Here is a 22,510-nt window from a genome sequence, read left to right on the forward strand (position 1 = left end):
TTTGAAAACAGTTTATACAGAAAAGATGGATTCATTTGATAAATTACATTAAATACTTTTAAATTGATTTAAAAAAATGTTTAAAGTAAATACAGCTCTTTTGCAAGTTCTATTCAAAGAATAATGAGAAATTTATTGGTTTCCACAAAATAATGGGCAGCACAACTGTTTTAAATATTGATAATTAATATAAATTTAACACCCCTGAATATGTTATCATACCACATGAATTCCTCTCTGTGACTTTTTAAAAGTTTGGTGTCTAGGCTATCAAGTAGGCTATACAAACTACTTTACGATTTTAAAAATACAGACTGATCAGACAATTAATAATATTATTTATTTACAAATAATCATTAGTCTTTGAAATGTAATAAGTAAAAGCCGTTCAGCTTTTAATGCAGGTTTAACACATTCATCCCTATAATTGAATTCCCTTCCCTTTTCTAAAATGAGACATTTAATCAAGTGCAACTATTAGGGTGTACTCACACTAGGCACGGTTGCCATGAACCGGGCCCGAGTACGATTGTCCCCCCTCCCCACTCCCCCTCTGGCCTGCACTCACATAGGGTTTCAGCATTCGTGCCGGAGCACGCTTACGTCATTATGGTGCGCGACGGTTTCGGGATAAACAGGAAGAGCGGCGCTCTCTGAACACACTGGAGTCCATCGCTCTGTTTTCTTTGTGGATAATTTTGTGTTGTTTGGTCCACAGCCCTCTCACAGCCTGTTGTTATACAGATGTGTCGCCTTAGTGGCGCGAAAATTTTCACGTAATCGTGCTGCTCGTATGAGGAGGTTTGCAAGGTACCAGCTGGAGCGTCGCAAAACCGTGACGCCACGCGTCCTGTTCCGTGCTCCAGCACGGTTAGCCATAGCGGTTAGCACTCACACTGCATGCGAACCGCGCCCGAGTCCAACTGAACCGTGCTCTGGCCCACCTCTTCCAAGCGGTCCAGGGCCGGCTAATCGAGCCGCGCCCGGGCACGGTTCGGAGCACTCACACTAGTCAAACGAACCGCGCTTTGGTGGTCAAACGCACTCGGGCACGGTTCAAACTGGCTAGTGTGAGTACACCCTTAAAGACATATTATACAAATAAATATATAAATTCATTCAGAGAAATGTTTTTGTTCATTAACAACCATTTTGAATTGTGAAAAACAAAAAAAAATCTATTTTTAAAACCAAGTAGGCTATATCATTTTAATCATCTTAAAAAAAAAAGCACATAAATTATTATTCTCTATACAAGGTCAGCTGACAAGTGTGAAAATCTGCATAAAATCAACAAACTTTACACATGTCCAAAAAAAAACTATTTGTTAAAAATAAACTATTTGTAATAAACTATTACAACATAAACTATTTGTGAACAGCTGTCAGTATGGCTGGTTTTGTTCATCTTAACACTTACTCAGTGTGTCAGTGTGTTGCTTTTTGTGAAAACACCAATTTCATGACCTTTTGACATGAATTAACTGGTTATATAGTCATATTCTCTGTGCACTACTTTCTCACAGACACTCTGCAATCCCACTGTTTTTGGAATGTGGGCTTGGTTGTAGTTTTCCCTCCTGAGAGTGTCTAGTGGAAGTGAACCTGTCTTAGCAAATGAATGTGCTAAACTGCAGTTTATCCTGGAAGCAGTTGGACTCCAGCAGTGGTCTGAATGTCCCAAAATCTTGCACTCACTTGTGCATGCCCACAGACCTTTAGAAAGGAAAAGAATACATTTTTTTACAAGCCTTTTAGCCTATCTATGAAAACAGACATTACGACAATGTAGAGGTTTTATAAGCTTAGTAGAACCCTCCCATCTCTGTCAGATTATATTTAAATTTGCAGTACCTCTTTTGGCTCCCCATAAAACCAAATTTCTGAAATAGGTTACTGTGCTTGCTGTGTACGTAAAATGTTATATATTTTGAAAGATGCTTTTTCGCCCTGCACTAAGAAAAAAAGGGCATCTTATCTATAGACCTTAATTCCAATAGCAGCAACAAAAGGTCAACAACACACCTATCCAAAATGGAACAAACAGTAAGTGAAGAAATCAAACAGCAAATCCTGCAGGGATGAATCTTCATGCATATAACATACAAAAGCAAACTTTTCGTTTGGGTTTGCATATTCAGACAGGATGTATCAAATAACTACCCTCACATGTTCTTTTGAGCTTGTGAATTGTCACACAAACCACATTTCAAGAGACTGAATTTACTTTCATTTAGGGTAAAAGCTATTCAGCAGTATTTACTACTTCTACTTTTATAATTGCTTATTTGGTATTTACTATTGCTAACCATATCTTCTTTCAAGTCAAATTTTTACATAATCTCCAGAATACTTTCCATTATATTAAAGGTAATTTTAAAAATAGCCTAGGCCTATATCAGCAAACATAAAACTTTGTACGCCTTTGTACACTGAGTTGCCAAAAGAAAACGGAATGCAAGGCCATAAACCTAAAGCACATCTGCACAATTGTACAGATTTATAGACAGTATGGTTACAAAATTAATAAGCTTGGTATTTTATATTTCATTTCTCATTATGTGGAAATCTTTACATGAACATGCACGTTTCGACCCCACTGATTCTTAGCCTTACCATTTTGAACGCTGTTTTGATGGTCGTCTTTTCGCAAGTCATCGCCGCTTATATCTGAATCACTGTCATTGTCGCTATCTCCAATTCCGCTGTCCTTTCCACTATGAGGCTCTTGCGCTGATATAGTTGCGTACGAGGTGCCTTTCCAAATTATAATCTGTCTCATTGCATCTTTACCATAACTAGGTAGAGTAGAAAACCCCTGTTAAAATAAAGAACAATATTTGAGAAAAAAACATTTAATGATATCAAATAGCCTACAGTATGGAAGCGTATGGGTAGCAATATTCAATTTGGGATGTAATATGCAAAATGACAATGCAATATGTAAAATGACAATGCATTTCTGTATTTACATTTCCATTTTCCAATACATTTGTGCAACGTTTGGTGCAAAATGAAAATTAAATTACATAATTTTAATTTGCCATTTCATACACCAGTTTTAATATGTAAAATGAAAACTAATTTTAACGCTTTATAAGTTGCAAAATTCAAATGAAAATGTATTACAGAAATGATTAGATATGTATAACATGTTCAAGCAAAAACTGTGGCAAAATTATCATTTAAATGCTATTTTTCTTAAATGCATTAACACTCACAGTCAAGACACTTACGATTGCATTTTCATTAAGTGTCGCGCAATGAATGTAGCAAAATTCAATGTGCACATTGAAAATGCATTCCGAGCCGATCACGTGTCCACCCCCTCCCACCATGTCAATCACTGCATGAACAAGGCGGGGCTTGCAGAAGGTCAGAGACTCAAATCTCAAGAAGAGGATTCAAGTGAGAGAACATGGACAAGACAGTTGGTCCGTGTACGTTTTGATCATTTCGGTTTATGGCTTCAATATTTCATTCGCACTTGTGGGCGGAGCTGAAACACTGCTTTCATCTGATTGGTCGAATCGCTCCACCTTCAACTCGGTCTTTTCATTCTTTCAGGCAGAATAAGAGTCAGTGCGAGTGAAGCACTTTAATGTCTGAAACTACCGCTCACTGTTCATTAGCATAATTTTTTTATCAGATGTAGCTGGGCACATAATTTGTGCTGCTGAGACCTGCAAATTATTTCTAGGTTGTAGTATTGTATGAATATTGTCCCACTGATAAATAAGGTGCAAATAGTTCTGTCTCTTTGGATAAAAGTGAAGTGGAAATAAAAATCAATAATAGACTGAACAGTTCCATGTCTGTAACATTTACCACTCTCATCTTTTAAGTCATAAGGCACTAGGTATGTGTGTGTGACATTAATAAATAATTGTAAAAATTAATATAGTTACATTTCTGAAATAAAAATAGTAAAATTAGCTCTATGCTGCTCAGTGCTCCTGTAGCCTACCCCAGAGCGCCCTCTCGCGGCTGTAGATGGTAATGTTTTCTCTTGGTTCTGAATAAATGCGACTTAATAGTCCAGTGCGACTTATATATGTTTTTTTCCTCGTCATGACGTATTTTTGGACTGATGCAACTTATACCGAAAAATACAGGTAACATTATTATTATTATTTATTATGACAGTAATTGACACAGACTAGAACTTTAATGTTTCACCAAATTCAGCTCAGATCTTCAGACTTGTCTGACTCGTGTTGCTGTATAACTAGCCAGACTTACCTTCCCAAAAAATCCTATTTAATTTTATTTCATAAATTTAATTATATTTATTTCCACTTCACTGTTATCCAAGGAGACAGAACTATTTGCACTGTTTTTATCAGTGGGACAATATTTATACAATACTATAACCTAGAAATAATTTAACGGGGTCTCTTGCAAGTCGCAGCAGCACAAATTATGTGCCCAGCTACATCTGATTCAAATATTATGCTAATTAACAGTGAGCAGGGGTTTCAGACATTACAGTGCTTCACTTGCACTGACTCTTATTCTGCCTGAAAGAATGAAAAGACCGAGCTGAAGGTGGAGCGATTCGACCAATCAGATGAAAGCAGCGTTTCAGCTCCGCCCACAAGTGCGAATGAAATATTGAACCCATAAACCGAAATGATCAAAACGTACATGGACCAACTGTCTTGTCCATGTTCTCTGAATTGAATCCTCTTCTTGAGATTTAAGTCTCTGACCTTCTGCAAGCCCAGCCTTGTTCACACAGTGATTGACATGGCGGGAGGGGGCGGACACGTGATCGGCTCGGAATGCATTTTCAATGTGCACATTAAATTTTGCTACATTCATTGCGGGACATTGAATGAAAATGCAATCGTAAGTGTCTTGACTGTGAGTGTTAATGCATTTAAGAAAAATAGCATTTAAATGATAATTTTGCCATAGTTTTTGCTTGAACATGTTATACATATCTAATCATTTCTGTAATACATTTTCATTTGAATTTTGCAACTTATAAAGCGTTAAAATTAGTATTCATTTTACATATTAAAACTGGTGTATGAAATGGCAAATGAAAATTATGTAATTTAATTTTCATTTTCATTTTGCACCAAAGGTTGCACAAATGTATTGGAAAATGTAAATGTAAATACAGAAATACAATGTCATTTTGCATATTACATTCCAAATTGAATATTGCTACCCATATGCTTCCATACTACAGAAGTCACATTTTAAGACATTGGTCTTACCTCTGACTTGACACCGCGGCTTTTGTCCACTGGTTCACACGGATTATCTTCAGAGACACACGTACCATCTTCAGACATGCAGGATATGTCACTGCCTCTCTGGATCATGCCAGAAAAAGTTGTCTTGTTTGAGTAAGGGCGAATATCAAAAACGATGTCACTGTGAATTGAAATCAGTGGGTCGCTATGGTTTCCCTTCGCCTGAACTCCTTCCTCCTCTCCAGAATGGCTGTGGCCTCGATTATCCACCTTTCGTTTATTACAAGTAGTCGCTATTATAATAATTGCTAAAAGTAGTAGTGTACAGCTCCCCGCCAGTACGACAATTATAATGACTGAATGATCCCCTTCCTGAGTCTCCTTGTCTATTTTGTTCCTGAATACATCGCGGTCATTTGGGAGAGATCCTGCTATTATGAAATTGATAGTGACTGCTGAGGCTAGGGAAGGTGTCCCATTGTCACTGACAATTACTGTTATTCTCAAGTTATCGTAAACTTCGTAGCTGAGTTCATGATTCAGATAAATTTCTCCAGTGGCTCTGTTAATTGAGAAAACAGAAGCGTCTCCTTCGGAGATTCTGAACGACAATTCTGCGTTGACACCTTCGTCAGCATCCCTAGCATGTACCTGGGTTATAACGTAACCTGAAGGTGCGTCTTTGGGCAGTATAACCTCTGCAGAATTATTAATTAGCGCAGGCTGTGTGATAGAGGGAGCATTGTCATTCTGATCAGCTATTTTTAGATTAATAATTGCACTGCGCTGGAGTTGGGGCGAGCCTCCGTCACTTGCTTGAATACGTAGCTGTAACTGTTTGAGGACCTCAAAATTGAAACTTCTGAGCGCATAGAGCGAGCCTGTGGCTGGATCTAGAGAGACAAATGTTGACACTGGAGAGCCTGTGATGTAGGTTTCCAAGAGTTTATAGCTAATTTTGCTGTTATGCCCTATGTCAAGGTCTCTGGCCAACACAGTTGTGATATATGCGCCTGGTGCATTGTTCTCCATCAAGGAAACTTCAAAAACTGGTTTAGTGAACAAAGGGGCATTGTCATTCTCATCACTCAACCTTATAGTGTAATGCTTAATTGTTCTGAACGGAGGTGATCCCAGGTCTTCGGCTACAACCGTTAAGTTATACTCAGCAATTTTTTCTCTATCAAGTACAGATGTCGTTACAATCATAAAGCTGTCCTCGTACGCTTGCTGGAGTTTGAAGTGATTGTGCCCATAGAGGGTACAATGAATATCTCCGTTTGTGCCCGAGTCCTTGTCCGCGATGGTGACAAGAGCCACAAAGCTTTCTTTAGCAGCAGCCTCTGTGATGTACGCTATTCCCGCGGTGACTGATGTCATCGGGGTAATGGTGATTTCTGGTGCGTTGTCATTCACATCCTGCACATGAACAACAACTTTACAAATGGATGGGCTCGGGTTAGGACCCAAGTCGGATGCCACTATATCGAACTCATAGGTTTTTTTGCTCTCAAAATCAATCGGGCTCTCGAGCGTCAAGCGTCCGGATTTTCTGTCAACACTGAAATGATGCCGGATCTCTGAGGGCACCTGATTCCCGAACCCATACACAACTTCCCCATTCAAACCCTCGTCTGGATCAACTGCGTTGAAGTCTACAAGCAATAATCCCATCGGCGCGTCCTCCAGTACATCTACTGAAAAACTGTTACGGTCGAACACAGGGCTATTGTCGTTAAAGTCTTTTATTTTGATGTTGATTTTTGTGCTGCTGGACCTTGATGGATTTCCTCCGTCTGTTGCGACGAGCTCCAAAACATAGGATGCATGTGTTTCCCTGTCTAATTCTTTCATTAGCACTAACTCTGCATATTTAATTCCATCAGCTCTGCTCATCACATCAATGGTAAAGTGACTGTTGACTGATATTTGGTAGCTCTGAATGTAGTTCGAACCCACGTCCTCGTCCATAGCAACATCTAAAGGAATTCTAGTTCCGAGTGCTGCATTTTCTGAAATTTCCAATGTGGATTCCTTTCTGGGGAACTCGGGAGAGTGGTCGTTGATGTCCTTTACTTCCACTTCAATGTGTATTAATTTAAATTGCTCATTCGAGATACTCACAACGTCGAATGAAATGAGACACTGGATTGCATGCTTACATATTTTTTCTCTGTCTATTCGTTCTCCAATTGTTAGCTGTCCGTCTTTTTCTTTGAGTCTAATAAAAGATGCATTGAACTGCTTCATCATTCTGAAATTGGTCTTAGAGCCATCTGAGATATTTAAGGACATGTCCTTTGCCAGGTTTCCGATGACAGTGGAAAGAGCGTCCTCTTCATATATCTGATATGTCATGGTCATTCCCGCTGCTAAAGTGGTCAGAAAAGAATGTGACACAAAGGCGACAACCACTGTGTGCCACAAAACACGACTGCTAGAGATCCCTCTCATAATGTCAAGAGCTGTAGACTATGTAACTTCACGTGAGAAAAATATTTTACAGCAAATTGCTGTCTATTAAAAAAATATTTTGTTTATCTGACATGTATGCCAAGCTCTACGTTCAGTTCGATAAAACTGCAATGCTTGGGTGGTTTATAGACATCTTCATGCAAATGAGATCAAGTGTGACCAATCCCTGCTTTGAAAAGAAGGAGGTCTTTAATATACGTCTAAGATCAGTTAGGAAATGACATAAAGCAAACAATTTGATGCCAGTGATGCCTAATTTAATTTTATAAAGAGAGAAAATGGCGAGGGCGGGTGATTAAAATTTTAAGACATGATTCCTGGGTTAAATTTTTAAATTGCAAAGTTGCTGCAAAGTAGTTCTATGTCACTGAATTAAAAATAACCTCTTTGTGGTGATCATTTTTGTTTTATTTCTCCCTCACACATACACACATCAGTGGTGATAAGTCAAATGTTAAATTCATAAGACGTGTCACGTGCGAAATCTGGTTTAACATGAATGTCAGTGCTGTTGTGGCTTTTTTCCCTCTGCAATCTCGCCTGCTGTGGCAGGTGTAGAAAGTCCTTTTCAAATAGGATTTATTTGAAGCGTCAGGATGTTTAAAGGGATTTCTATAGCCGGATTATATCAAAGGCGTATGAACCCCTCGTTAGCACAAGTATACAATAGCTTAGTGGGGTATCCTAATGGCGATTGTATTATTTTGCAACGACAGCCGGAGGGAGATGAAGTTCCTGGAGTTCTCATGTCTGCGCTTAAGCTAAACATAATAAGGCTGCGCCATGTGCACTCTTTTGACTAAATTAAGATGGCCAATGAATTGCCCACTACTTAAAGTCCATATTAAAACGCATTTAGAGAACAACTGAGATCTTCACGGCTATTTAAGAGATTTTCGTTGGTTTCCCCTTCATTGGGCAACACTTGCCATTTAACTGAACCACAAAGAAACAGTTGGCATCCATCTGTCACCTTGAGCGCTCGAGATGCAAGATGCGAAATTATTGTTTCTATTTCCCACTTGTCCGTTTCAAAGATAATACTGAATCTAAAATTGCTCATATTTGGACTGATAATATTTACGGGGTGCGAATTAGGTCTGTGTATACCAATGTGTATTTATAAATTAAATAAATATCTCAGTGATAGTTTTCGGGTATAAAATTATGCACTTTATACGCTGAATTGTTCTTCAAAACTCTTGGGGCTGCTTGAGACCTTCTGATACTCAGTTACCTCTGAACTACTTAAGTATTAATAAATAAACTCTCTCGTGATTCACACGTCATTCTTGGTGTCTGCTCGCGAGTTTCACAATAGCGGGATTCGATCTGAAAGAATCAAGTATTCACAGTCTATTTGCATTTTTAAAGACTAGAGAAAGGCATAGTGACCGTGCCATTGTGAGGGCATGTGTTCTCATGCGCACATGAGTGTTGATGTCTGAAGGTTTTTTTTTTTTTGAGAGAGGAGAGAGAGAGAGAGAGAGAGAGAGAGAGAGAGAGAGAGAGAGAGAGAGAGAGAGAGAGTCAGAGGCGTTGGCATAAGTCTTTTGATATGATAATTAGGAGATCTGGATTTTTTGTCAAGTACAAAAGCAATAGAAAAGATTTATGAAGGTGCATGGGGGTGATGACTAATTGCTTGAATTTATTCACACACAGACACACACACTGGTTTCCATTTTTTTATGGGGATATTCCATATAGGCATAATGGTTTATATATATATATATATATATATATATATATATATATATATATATATATATATATATATATATATATATATAAACAAACTGTATTTCTGTCCCCTTTATATAACCCTACCATTCACACAAAAAGTTCTGCTTTTTTAGAAAAAAAACTTAATGCTGGATGATTAATAAGCTTCAAAAATATCACCAAGAGGCATTACTATCCTTCCATTCCGTGTTTTATGGGGACATTTTGTAGACATAATGGATCTTATACTGTACAAACTACACTCTTAGAAGAAAAGGTTCAAAAATGAACCTTTTGAGGTTCCTGGAGATTGCAACTGTGGGGGAACCTTAAAGGTTCATTTTTGAACCTTTTTGAAAAGGTTCTAATTGGAACCTTCACTTAATGGTGCATTAATGACCCTCATCAGTTCCTTTATGAACCCTTCTCTAGATAGCAATAACATTATTGTTGTTGTTGTTATTATTATTATTATACATTACTAATCCAATTTCACTATAAACACAGAACACCATGATTGTCCACAAACTGTTTAATACATAAATATGTATTACAAACAAACCAACAAACACAAATAAATAAACAACTATCCATAAATATGTATTACAAAAAAACTAACAAACACATAAACAACAATAAATATTGTGCATTTATATACATACACATCAATTTAATAAAACAAATTATAATAATTAGCCATTGTGGGTGACATATTGGTTTTGGCATTATGATGCATTAAACAGTTTTCAGTAAGTCAGGGTGTCTCTGAACGTTGAAGCATATTCAGTGTTGAAGTTGAAGTGTAGAGCTGTGTTCACATCGTCTACTTCACAGACCTCCTCCTCCACTTCCTTCATTATTTCTTAAAGAGACTCTGCATCCAAGGCATGTCCCTTTATAAACAGCACAGGCTTGGGTGTATCTGGTTCCTAAACAAGGAGAAAATAATGTTATACTATAACAATATTTAGTAATTAACGTGAAATTATATATATAAATTATATATATATAGCTCCATAGAATAATTCCATTCTAAAAACAAATGTTTAGAAGAAATCATAACCAAGAGAAGGGGTTGAAAAAGAAGAAATTATAGATTTAGATATTATGGATACAAATAGACTCACCTCACTGATGACATCAAGAGATCTCAGACTCTCCTCTAACAGAAGTGGAAACAGCAGGACAGCAGCAACCACTGACACCTTTAATAGAACATTTGTTGAATTGAATATTGCATACTATGTGTCTGATCATTGTGATTCTTACAGTAGCTTTACTGTTCATGCAAATCAGTGATTTATTACCTTTGTGTGCCAAATCAACACAGATTTGTTTTTCTTCATCCAGCTCAGTAACAGTATCTCCCCAGCTGCTCTTCTTTAGCGCAGCTCGCTGATCACTGAAATACATGAAATATTCTCACAGGATAATAGAAATGTAAGTATTGAAGTGTCACTTTATTTTTAGCAAACCTACCTCCTCTACAATGGTTGTGATATTTTTGATGGACTCCTGGTAAAATGATCTGTTTTCTTACTTTGCTGAATCTGCAGCAAATGTCATTTTTTCTTCAACATTAATCAAAGGTGTTCTTTCTTTTTTGAATTAGTTTTTAAGCACATCCTCTGCCAGTCTTTACTCTCAAGAACTGGTATTTGGTTACAAGGGCTAAAGACAACTTGTGTTCACCTGTTGCATACCTGAAAATAGAAAAACATGTTTACCCTCATCAATCTCTAAAATTATAAACTTAATGCATGGAAATTACCATGTATATGCACATTTAATCAAACAGACCTTGAATTGTTTTTGATCTTGTTTGCTTTGTCCTGTCAAAGAAAAAATCTCTGGTCTAAAGTCTTTTTTTAATTTATTTTTTTGCGACAAACAAGCAATATGTTGTCTTGAGATTGATCCAGGTGGAATATCAACAGGAAGTCTACAAAAAAAGTTTCCAGAAAGGTGCATGTTAGTATGGTAAAAACAGCTCAATGATTTGCAAAGATAACAATATAGTTCGGTTGAACATATGTGGTCACCTGACCTGACCATCACTCCTAACTGAGCATCCCATTAAAAATGGGAATGCAATAAAGTTGCTTTGTAATAACAACCAAATGCATAAGTATAAGAAAATGTCAAAGTCACTAAGTTCTTCCGTACATCCCATTAAATAATTACAATAGTAAATAATAATAATTAGTAAAGGTGTCCACATATTTTTAAACACATGTAGAATAGTAACTTACTCGTGGTGTCTGTGTTCTTGCTGGCATCTCAGTATTTAGGTTTTCTTGTAATCTTATAAATTTAACTTCATCCTTCATTTTTTGGGAATATTTAAGATTTCATAGTCCTAGTTAGGTTCATTAAAGTGTCTCCATCAATTTCAGTATCTGTTAAAACAACAGGAGTCATAAAATTATATTTATAAAGTTAGACTTAGAAAGGCAGTTATAAAGTATTAATATAAACAGTGTTATTTTAATTTGACATACTACCTTTATAGGGACAAGGGTGTCTCTTCTGAGGATTGATGATAATAGCGTCCCGCTGTCGTCCAGGTTCAGTTCTTCAGGAATGAAGTAGCAGCACATTACCAAGCAATCAGTGTAGCTCACAGCTGGTGAAAACAATCAATACACAAGTGCTCTGGTAACAGGCAGGCTAAAATCTTTACAAATATCTTGAAATAAAACATCTGAGAAAAGGTCTTGAGGTGTTTTAGTAACCACGATATACGCAGAATAATTAACTCTGGATGGGTAAAGTGACTTAATATTGTGGCCACATTAACATCTTGTGTGCTTAATTCTGTGGCACGGCGTCATTTATTCATTATGTAACACACAGTTATGACATTAGGTAGGTGTTTTTTCATAGCTTTTCAAAAAGGTCATACTTTATTTGAAAGGTTTTGTTGTCTTACCTCAGATATTCGTGCTGCTCCACGCAGTGCTGCTGTTTGCTCTTGAATGTTTGTAACGGTTTATCCGCGCGGCCTCTGATCTTGCGCGTAACAGATTCAGTGCTTTGCGTTGCGTTAAGCAACTTTACAGTGGCCCAGTAGTGCACAACACAACGACATTAAAAAAGCAAACATAAGCTCACAACACAACGACATTAAGCCACAACACAAATACATTAAACCACAACACAAATACATTAAGCCACAACACAACGAAATTCTCACAACACAACGAAATTCTCACAACACAACGAAATTAAGCCACAACACAACGAAATTAAGCCACAACACAAATACTTTAAGCCACAACACAACGAAATTAAGCCACAACACAACGGAAGTGCTCCGGAAGTTAAACACCGGTATTTCATTGAGACGTATGTGTAACTTAATATGTGTAATCGATTTTTAAATGAAAAACGTGTTTTTATTAAATGTTTTGATATCCTGATAATCTTAATGTATCGATTCATGAATCGAGCAAAAAATAAATTGATAATATTTTTAATTTGGACCGTTTAGCTCTGCTCTTGTACACAATGTTTTTCCTCAGGGGCCTTATTTAAATCCGGTGCTGTGCGGGAATCCATTTCTCTTTCCGTAGAGCTTTCAAATTGACAAGAGGAGAAGATTTTTCATCTTACAAGAACTTCCCCTGATGACTGTAAATGAATTTCATCGTGCGGAGAAGGGCATTAAAAGTTTCAAGTTAGCGTTACATCAACAACTTTAGGGTGAGTATTGTTCTATCGTCTTCTAGCAAATCTAGCTAATAAGGCTGGATAACGCTGCTGCACTGACTTGATCAGCTCAAAAATCGCAGGGCTAAGTTAGAGTTTAGCTTTAAACTCCATCCACCTCATCTTTTTATAACTCGTAAGAGATTAGAAGAGTAGAAATAACAGCAGGACTCCCGGTAATCCACGTTGATATGTGTTTGGTGTGATAGGAACTTCTTCACTTGATATAAAGTATTTTAAATACTGTTGCCATTTTTAGATTGCCATGTATCGTAATAAATCTTAAAGGACCGTTCACACCAAACTATAAAGAAAACGATAAAGATATTTAGTTTTAAAAATCGTTCTCACTATTAAAAAAAAAGAGTCCACACCACAGCTATAATGATAAAGACATAGAGAAACAATATCATTGGAATCACTTTAAGAACTATTTTTTTTCCAGCTGATGAACGATTAAAAACATTGACAGCCAATCAGAATCCTGCTATAACAAGCTCGAGAATGTAAAGCAGCGGACGAGCTTGTGCGCGCTTAGAATAAACAGATTATATCGTTCGCTGCTGTGGACTCTATCGTTATCTTAATAGTTATCATTCATTGTGTGAACGGGGCTTTAGTCTGACAGTTATTGTTATATTTTCAAATTGTATTATCTGTAAACTGAAGCTTGAATTAATTGTTCACATTTATATAGCAGTTTTCCAGGGATCCCCAACACAAGCATGATAAAGCTATTCAGTAAAAAGCAAACAAGATCAGAAATGGTTAAGAGAGATAGGGACATCCTTTGAAATATTACTGTTCTCTTTACAGTCTATTGGCATGTTTGTAACATTATATAAAATATTAATTATTTGTAAATAATATATAAATATAGAGTAATTTACAATGTAATAATTTAAAATGCAACTGAAAGTAATTCAAAATGTATCTGAAATCAATTAAATGTGTAAACCAATGTTATTATCTTCACAGATTGTTTTAACGGACCATCCATACTGTTGCAGCACTGTAGCAGACAGCACACTATTCAGAACTGAGAATCAGTGAAGTTCCTCCTGTACAGAGCTGCACTGAAGGGAGCAGAGCTGGCACAAACCTAGAACAATGGTAAGTAAGAGAATTATCAAATTCTTTAATGTATGACATAATAATCTTTGATTAATAATATTAACACACCCAATTGGTATGCCTAAAGAGTCAAGCCAGGTCCTGTCAGTGGGATGGTGGTTCTGTTTTCAAGAGAGGAAACTCGCTGAGTGTTGAAGGTAGGAGTAAAGTGTCTAATATTGATATTGATCATCTTTTCATATCTTGCTTTTATTCATAATGTATAACATGCCTATTTGATTAGCCCTAACAGAAAAAAGACAAAAACACAATCATAATGATTATGGCTCTATTCATTTTGCATGCAACTTGTAATGATGGTGGAGATTTTTTATTTTTCTTAATGGTCAATTTACACTATACCTTTGTTTTTCATCTCAGGAGAATGTTTACAGTGATGTCACCAGTGATCGGCCTCACCTATCAGTCCTTCAAGTGGCAGAAGTGTTATAAATATAGTAGTGTTACAAAAATATAGTAACACACCATTACACTGTCATAGTTGTTAGTATTTGTATTTTACATAGCTATTAAAACTGTATCAAAGTTTCAAAAATTTAAGTGTGGATATTTACATGTTTACATTACACTGATGATAAAGAAAACATATTAAAGTTACATATATTTGCACTTACATAATATTTAATTTACATTTTTTATTGTAGTCTGTACAAATAAAACCAAATGAATCCATCCCAAGTTTCTTGTGTAAGACCATATCGCTCTGTGGAAGATCGACTGAAAGGTGGACCATGAAGAGGAGGAACTCATCGAAGGGCTGCAGAGACTGACACTGTCAAAATAAATGTTAAATAATTATGATACATGCATGTAACGTGTGCATCAAAAAATGAAAATAAATATAACATTTTCTTTCTCTGTCACAAACAATACAATATCAATATTTACCATTGCAACTTCTCTCCTCGCTTTAGCTGTCCTTGCTCTGGTCACACGAACCATGTGGAATGCAGGTTCAATAACTCTCCAAAAGGCCATTAAATGGATCTACTTCTCAAATCTAGATTGGATGAGACATGTTTTCAGAAAATACACACCAAACAATGTAAAAAGTTTGTTTGCCTACACTGAACCTGAAGGATACTTAAAATGTATAATGTATTGACATACAAGTGGAAAAAAGGTAGGTCTGTAAAAAGATTTTAGCTGGGGTTTTAGCTTATTCTCCCTCGTGTCATTCTAAACTGTTCTGAATTTATTCTGTGGGGTCTATCTAGATAGCTGACTGACGGTAACATTATTTACAACATTTCTGTATGCCAGTGAACAAAGCAAGCCATATGGGTTTACAGCGACATAATGTTGATGACAGCTTTATTTTTGGGTTAATCATTTATTAACACGTATTGCCTTGATCCACGGAAGAGGTTTTTTAAATAATCAGGCAACCACAGCGACAAAAAATAAATAATGACAATTAAAAAATTCACAATAGGCCTACATTGTGCTCATTAATATAGTAATAAAGGTTTAGATCTTACCTAGTGTAGATTTGCATGCTGTTGTCATTCTTGAAGAGGCGCCTGCAGACTGAAGTATCAGAAGTGATGTTGAAATCCTTAAATCTTACATTACTAATTTGAATCCACTTATTTCGAGTTTCTACATCCAGGGGAGAAGTGTGAAAAACCTTTGAGGAGCCTCACAAAACGGGTCACAGCAATAGCTGTGTAAACCACCCTCACAGATGTTTATGGAACTCTTCATTAAATAATTATATTGCTGTGGTATACTTAATTTGTTGTATTATAGCAAAATGTATAAATATGATTTAATATTCATCGTTTATGGATAAAAGTTTGCAGCTGGTAATGCACTCACACTACGGCAGAATAAAGACAGGAACCTTTTATTCGCCCTGAGATTTTTACAGGAAATACGTAGTCTATTGCCCGTTTCTGCAGACCAACTGCCCCCTAGTGGTCGGGAGCATTTCCGTTGTGTTGTGGCTTAATGTATTTGTGTTGTGGCTTAATGTCGTTGTGTTGTGAGCTTATGTTTGCTTTTTTAATGTCGTTGTGTTGTGCACCACTGGGACACCGTACAACCCTTACGAAAATTAACCATGGTTTTACTACAAATAAAACCAAAAAACCATGGTTACTATAGTTAATCCATGGTAACCACAAATTAACCATGGTTTTGATAAATTAACCATAGTATAACCATGGTATTTGTAGTAAATCTGTGGTTATACAAATGGTAGTCAACACACCAAAAAACCATGGGTTACTACAGTTTTACTATAATAAAACCATGGTTATTTTTATTAGGCCCAGAAACCCTTCGCCCTGGTTTAAATGCATATGTTTTGATTGTTTTTATTAACAAAATCAAAAATTTTTCGTAATAATAAAAGTAATAATAATGATGATGATGATAATAATAATAATAAAACAATTACTAGAAAGAAAGAAAGACAGATAGATAGATAGAAAGAAAGAAAGAAAGAAAGAAAGAAAGAAAAAAAGAAAGAAAGAAAGAAAGAAAGAAAGAGAGAAAAATAATCTTGCTGACGCAACCTTACACAACGAATATAGATATGCTTCACATTTGAAGGAGTGTTACAAAATGACATAACGGTGTTACTCAATAATATAAACATGTCTAAAAAGGTGATTTGCAACCAGATTCATTTTAAATCATTCGCTTTTGTCACTTGTCATGTTCTGAGCTGAATTAGAAGGCTATCTTAGATTTGAAGGATGAATGTGGTATGGGGTAAATGTAAAGGATGTACGGCTGTAAGATATGAAGATAGCCTATTGAACATAAACGTAATTTTTAGGGGTAAGAATTTCACTTCACTCTCTCCATTTAGCACAGAATAGCTTCTGGTTCATTTATGAACATACAACTGAACTTAGTTTTTTGTGATTTTTAATTTGTGTTCTAAAAATTTACAGCAACATGGTGCACTAAAGATTATTGTGGAATTTAGAGATATGTGAGGTGGTCATGAGTACAGAAAAAACACACTGTATCAACAATGTTGCCACAACTGCATCTGACATCACAATTAGTAACTGAATAAGAGTACTGAGTGTGAAAATTAATAATTTAATAATGTAACAGTTAAGCAAATCGTGTTCTAACTGTACTCTGTCTTTACATTACAACTTAGAAAAGGTTAATGAAAGAACCTTAAATATGCTAGGTTCTAATATGAACCTTTTACCACAGCAAAGGTTCTTAAAATAACTGCCAAATAACCAGTGGATCATTATAGAACCTTTAAGTTCAACTTTGAACCTTTTTGATAGCTAGAAGTTCATTTTTGCACTCAAAGGTTCTTTTTTGAACTCTAAAGGTTCAATCTCTTCTAAGCTATCTTAGATTTTCGAAAAAAGATAATTCTGTATGATTTATAAGCTTATTTCTTCACAGGGACCAAAACATGCAAAAAGTGCAAACGTGCTTTTCATGATGTTCATAAATTTATACTTTATAAAACGCAACACATTTGTAACCACCGTTTCATGCAGTGCTCTAAATAAATTTGTTTTAAAGTTTGTTTTTTTCTTTTTTATTGTTTGGTTACTTATTAGCTATGATATTGATTCTGGTATTGTAAATAAGCCAAAACTGCTGCATCAAGCCAACCTGTCTGTCTGTAATATGAACATTAATGACTCCTAGTGACACCTGCACTATGCATAGTCAATATTCTCTGCATAAATGTATTATTATTATTATTACTTTAAATTCAGACAAGTTTCACCACCCTTAAATAATAGAGGTTTAAGTTAACAGAGTGAAAGGGAGTTGTTGTACCCACTTCAAATTTAGATTTTGTGCTAAGGTCAGAGAAACACATTCTCAGGAAAAGAGAGCATAAAGGGAACAAAAAGAGTGGCTGTAAAGAGGGAGAAAATGAATACATAGGCACACACACAAACAGCTTTAAATAATAACTAGAAATCCATTAGAAGGCTAGCATAGTTTGAAGGCACAGATTGCTGGGTAGACTGAGGCAAACCCCACATTTTGCTCATGAACAAAGACAGTAATGAGCTGGAAGGAAAAGAGGTGTGTCTGGCCTCTTTTCAGAACTCGCCTCACACACTCACACAATGGTCTGCACACCGCACACACACATACATACACAAGAGGAGGAGACTCACCCTCCTGAGATCTATTTATGACTCTGTTTGGATGTGTTAGAATTTCAATCAAGTTGTTGTTAACTATTGTTCCAGCTGGGCAACATTTTATTTGTCTGACCCTCACCCTGGCCATATGTTGCTGAAATCCCCTATTCCACAGTCACTGTCCCTTTAGGCTGTCCTAGGATCTCACAACTGCTCCATTGTGACACATTACAATTCATGAATAGCTCTGTGGATGTTCTCTCATTAAATAAAATGGTTTAGACAAAAATACACACACAATAAATATAAAAAAGTTTAACATTATATCCCTATATACCAGACCTGTTTTAAATATTTCAAATCAATAAACTGCTAAAATCAAGCATGAGTATATAATCAGTATATATCTGTTGCTCATGAAAACGTTTCTGAAACCTCTGTAAATTTGACAAATATTGCATTTAATTCACTTAATCTGTGATAGAGTATGCAAAAACCGCTCGAGTGTCACTAACAATAGCAGAAAGTTCCGGCTTGTCGGCTCCGTTTTCAACTCAGGTCAGGTAGTACAGCAGTCACGTGGTACAAGTCGTAGCTCTCAGAAAACTCCCAGTTTGCAATGTAATTATGAGTTCTATGAGGACGTGAATGCTTTTTACCAGCTGTAATCTCGTAATTATAGGAATTCTGATATGGCGTGAATGTACCTATACTACACTGAAGCATTTTGTTGTTTATTGTATACTGTTTCACAAACTATTCTTAAAAAAATAGCAGGTAGTACACTGTGTACTGGGCAGTAAGCCGTAAGCAGTAAACTAGTGTGCCATTTCAATTTCAGACTGGGTCTGGCCATGAGCGCAAGCACAAAGTTTTCACTCTTTTTTCTTTGTGCTAAGGCCCATGGTAGGGACCGCTGCCATCTAATCTGAAGGACGTGTGGGCTGGTGCTAAAGAGGAAAGGATCTGCAGGATGGTGGGTATGCGGCAGCAGGGAGCATGGATGAGGTGGGGGAGTGTGCTGGAAAGGCTCGGTTCTATGGGGATGATATATATTTATCTATATATATATATATATATATATATATATATATATATATATATATATCAAGCCAAGTTCAAGTCAAGTTTAGCTTTATTGTCAATCTGCTACAAGTGTGGACATACAATGGAACGAAATGTCATGTCTCACAGGGCCACAGTGCTACATAAATACAGCCATACAACAAAGTAAAGCTTTATAAACCTATACACAACTAACCTACTGACAAATTTTGACTATAAATATACTATATATATAAATGTTTTCCTATACCTAAACAAAAAAAATACAAACCATACGACTGCTGACCAAGATGGTCCATGTTTCAGGAGGGGTTTGTGTGGGGTTTCAGAGGAGGGTGGGTGATTTGAGATAAGGTCTCTCACAGCCTGGGGGAAAAGCTGTTGAGCACTACAGATCCTGTACCAGACAGTGATGCAGCTGGTCAGCACTGTTACGTATGACAGAGACAGGATGTAAACGCAAGGCGTATTTATTGACAAACAGCACAAGAGTCAGATAAATGAGAAAGATCACAGGAAACACTGGCGGGCGGACACAAGGCTTATGGAATGGTGACGCAGGGACTTCGGTGGACAACAGGTGGTGGTGCTCGGTCCCGTGATGATCCCTTGAATCCCGGTGAGTAAGTAATCCTCGTGACGGTGCTTGGTAATCCAGTGCTGAGTGACGATCCAGGAACGAACGACGAAAACAGGAAGACTAGGCAGGAACTAAGGACACAGGAACAGGTACGGGAGCACACCGGGGAGAAACAACGATCTGACAACATGAAACACAAGTTACTGAACTTACATAGGGAACAAACAATTGAAACCAGCTGGCGCTGCTGATCATCGCTGATCAGTGACCACGCCCACAGACACACACACAACAGCATGCTAGACGAGAGAGAGAGAGTGAATTCATGAACCGTGACAGTACCCCCTCCCCTAAGAACGCCTCCTGGCATTCCCTGGCGGACTTACCTGACGATTGTAATCATCGATCAGAGAGTGACCCAGAATGTCTCTAGCAGGAACCCAACTTCTCTCCTCCGGACCGTAACCCTCCCAGTCCATCAGGTACTGAAATCCGCGTCCCCTCCTTCTCGAGTCCAGAATACGACTAACCAAATAAGTAGGTTCCCCATCTACGAGACGCGGCGGGTGAGGAACCGGGACAGGCGGATTAATGGGTGCCCAAAACACGGGTTTGATCTTTGATACACGGAAGGCGGGGTGAATTCTCCTGTACGTAGGAGGAAGTTTGAGGCGGACTGTCACCGGACTAATGATCTTGGTGACAGGAAACGGGCCAATAAATTTTGGGGCAAGCTTATTAGAGACGGAGCGGAGAGGAATGTTCTTGGTAGAAAGCCACACTTTTTGACCGACGACGTATACGGGAGGCTTTGACCGGTGGCGATCGCCCTTGGCCTTGGTGTGCGCCCCCACTTGGAGAAGAGTCTCACGGGCTCTAGTCCAAGTGTGGTGACACCTCTGGACGAAGGCGTGAGCGGAGGGGACCGCGACTTCGGATTCCGTACTGGCAAAAACTGGTGGCTGGTAACCTAAACTACACTCAAACGGAGTAAGGCCCATAGCTGACACTGGTAACGAGTTGTGGGCGTACTCCACCATAGAAAGTTGTTGGCTCCAAGAGGAAGGATTCTTGGAAACCAAACATCGCAATACTCTCTCCAGATCTTGGTTGGTTGACCATTGCTTTGGGGATGAAACCCTGAAGAGAGACTAACCGTCGCCCCCAATAATCTACAAAACTCTTGCCAAAATTTGGACACAAATTGGGGACCCCTGTCGGAGACCACGTCCATCGGGAGGCCATGTAAACGAAAGACGTGATCTATGACAGCAACCGCTGTCTCCTTGGCTGAAGGTAATTTGGGCAAGGCGATAAAATGAGCCGCCTTCGAGAACAGGTCCACGACCGTCAAAACGACAGTCTTGCGGGCAGGAGGGCGGTAACAAAATCTAGTGCGATGTGGGACCTGGGTCTCGAAGGAACTGACAGCGGTTGTAGTAACCCATCAGGGGGTCGGTTGGACGTCTTACCAGTGGCACAAACCAAGCAAGCCAAAACAAAACTAAGAATATCACGAGCCATTAATGGCCACCAGAATCGTTGCTTAACCAAAAAACTGGTACGATTAACTCCTGGATGACAAGATATACTGGAGCAATGACCCCACTGAATGACTTCAGACCGATACTCATCAGGCACAAATAACCGGTTCGGTTGGCAATCGGGCGGAGGCGTTACCCCTTCTAAGGCCTTCATGACCTTCGATTCGACCTCCCATCTGAGAGTGGAGACCACTAATGTCTCGGGTAAAATACACTCGGGAGTGGACGGGCATTCGGAATGGTCAAAAATACGAGATAAAGAATCGGGTTTGATGTTTTTGGAACCCGGGCGGTACGAAAGAGAAAAGTCAAAACGACCGAAAAAAAGTGCCCACCGAGTCTGCCTAGAGTTGAGTCTTTTAGCAGTTCTAATGTATTCTAGGTTCTTGTGATTGGTCCAAATGATAAAAGGTACCCCTGACCCTTCTAACCAGTGCCGCCATTCCTCCAGTGCTAACTTGACTGCCAACAACTCTCTGTTACCAATGTCATAATTACGTTCGGCAGGTGATAAACGATGAGAAAAAAACGCGCAAGGGTGAACCTTATTGTCTGTGGCAGAACGTTGGGAAAGAACTGCTCCTACCCCCACCTCTGACGCGTCGACCTCCACCACGAACTGACGTGATGGATCAGGGGCAACGAGGATGGGAGCCGAAACGAAGCGGCTCTTAAGTTTGGCAAATACAGCCTCCGCTGTATCGGACCACCTGAACGTCGTTCTGGGGGAGGTCAAGGCGGTCAGAGGAGCGACTAGTTGGCTGAAGTTACGAATAAAACGTCGATAAAAAAATTGGCGAATCCCAGAAACCTCTGTAGGGCCTTACGGGAATCTGGACTTGGCCAATCTATCACAGCCTTAACCTTGTCAGGATCCATACGCACTCCCTCAGACGAGACGATGTACCCTAAAAAGGGGACGGACTGTGCATGAAAAACGCATTTCTCCGCCTTGACAAAAAGACCATTCTCTAGCAA

The 22,510-nt window shown here is 38.0% G+C and overlaps 2 protein-coding genes and 1 long non-coding RNA gene across 3 annotated transcripts; all 3 read right to left on the bottom strand.

Moving 5' to 3' along the window:
- Positions 1–1,088: 1,088 nt before the first annotated feature.
- LOC132142470 (protocadherin-8-like) lies at positions 1,089–7,709 on the bottom strand. The gene is made up of 3 exons (XM_059552362.1): positions 5,229–7,709; positions 2,617–2,818; positions 1,089–1,716 (listed from the first exon to the last, which is right to left on the bottom strand). Exons 1-3 carry the CDS (start codon positions 7,659–7,661, stop codon positions 1,481–1,483), a joined length of 2,871 nt encoding a protein of 956 aa, XP_059408345.1. The 5' UTR covers positions 7,662–7,709; the 3' UTR covers positions 1,089–1,480.
- Positions 7,710–10,164: 2,455 nt separating this feature from the next.
- LOC132141903 (uncharacterized) lies at positions 10,165–10,796 on the bottom strand. Its single transcript, XR_009433961.1, has 3 exons — positions 10,715–10,796; positions 10,535–10,612; positions 10,165–10,336 (listed from the first exon to the last, which is right to left on the bottom strand). It is a non-coding gene; the product is annotated as an uncharacterized LOC132141903 (long non-coding RNA).
- Positions 10,797–20,127: 9,331 nt separating this feature from the next.
- On the bottom strand, positions 20,128–21,092 carry LOC132141904 (uncharacterized). Its single transcript, XM_059551556.1, has 2 exons — positions 20,375–21,092; positions 20,128–20,287 (listed from the first exon to the last, which is right to left on the bottom strand). Exons 1-2 carry the CDS (start codon positions 21,026–21,028, stop codon positions 20,240–20,242), a joined length of 702 nt encoding a protein of 233 aa, XP_059407539.1. The 5' UTR covers positions 21,029–21,092; the 3' UTR covers positions 20,128–20,239.
- Positions 21,093–22,510: the final 1,418 nt, after the last annotated feature.

Source organism: Carassius carassius, chromosome 6 (genome assembly GCF_963082965.1).
Source record: "Carassius carassius chromosome 6, fCarCar2.1, whole genome shotgun sequence".
NCBI classification, from domain to species: Eukaryota; Metazoa; Chordata; class Actinopteri; order Cypriniformes; family Cyprinidae; genus Carassius; species Carassius carassius.

Coding starts and splice junctions, on each gene's coding strand:
- LOC132141904 (XM_059551556.1), bottom strand. CDS start 21,028: ATGGTGGAGTACGCCCACAACTCGTTACCAGTGTCAGCTATGGGCCTT. Junction 20,288..20,374: donor TCGATGATTACAATCGTCAG/GTAAGTCCGCCA, acceptor TCTCTCGTCTAG/CATGCTGTTGTGTGTGTGTC.
- LOC132142470 (XM_059552362.1), bottom strand. CDS start 7,661: ATGAGAGGGATCTCTAGCAGTCGTGTTTTGTGGCACACAGTGGTTGTC. Junction 2,819..5,228: donor GCCGCGGTGTCAAGTCAGAG/GTAAGACCAATG, acceptor TTATTTTAACAG/GGGTTTTCTACTCTACCTAG. Junction 1,717..2,616: donor TCAAAACAGCGTTCAAAATG/GTAAGGCTAAGA, acceptor TCCTTTCTAAAG/GTCTGTGGGCATGCACAAGT.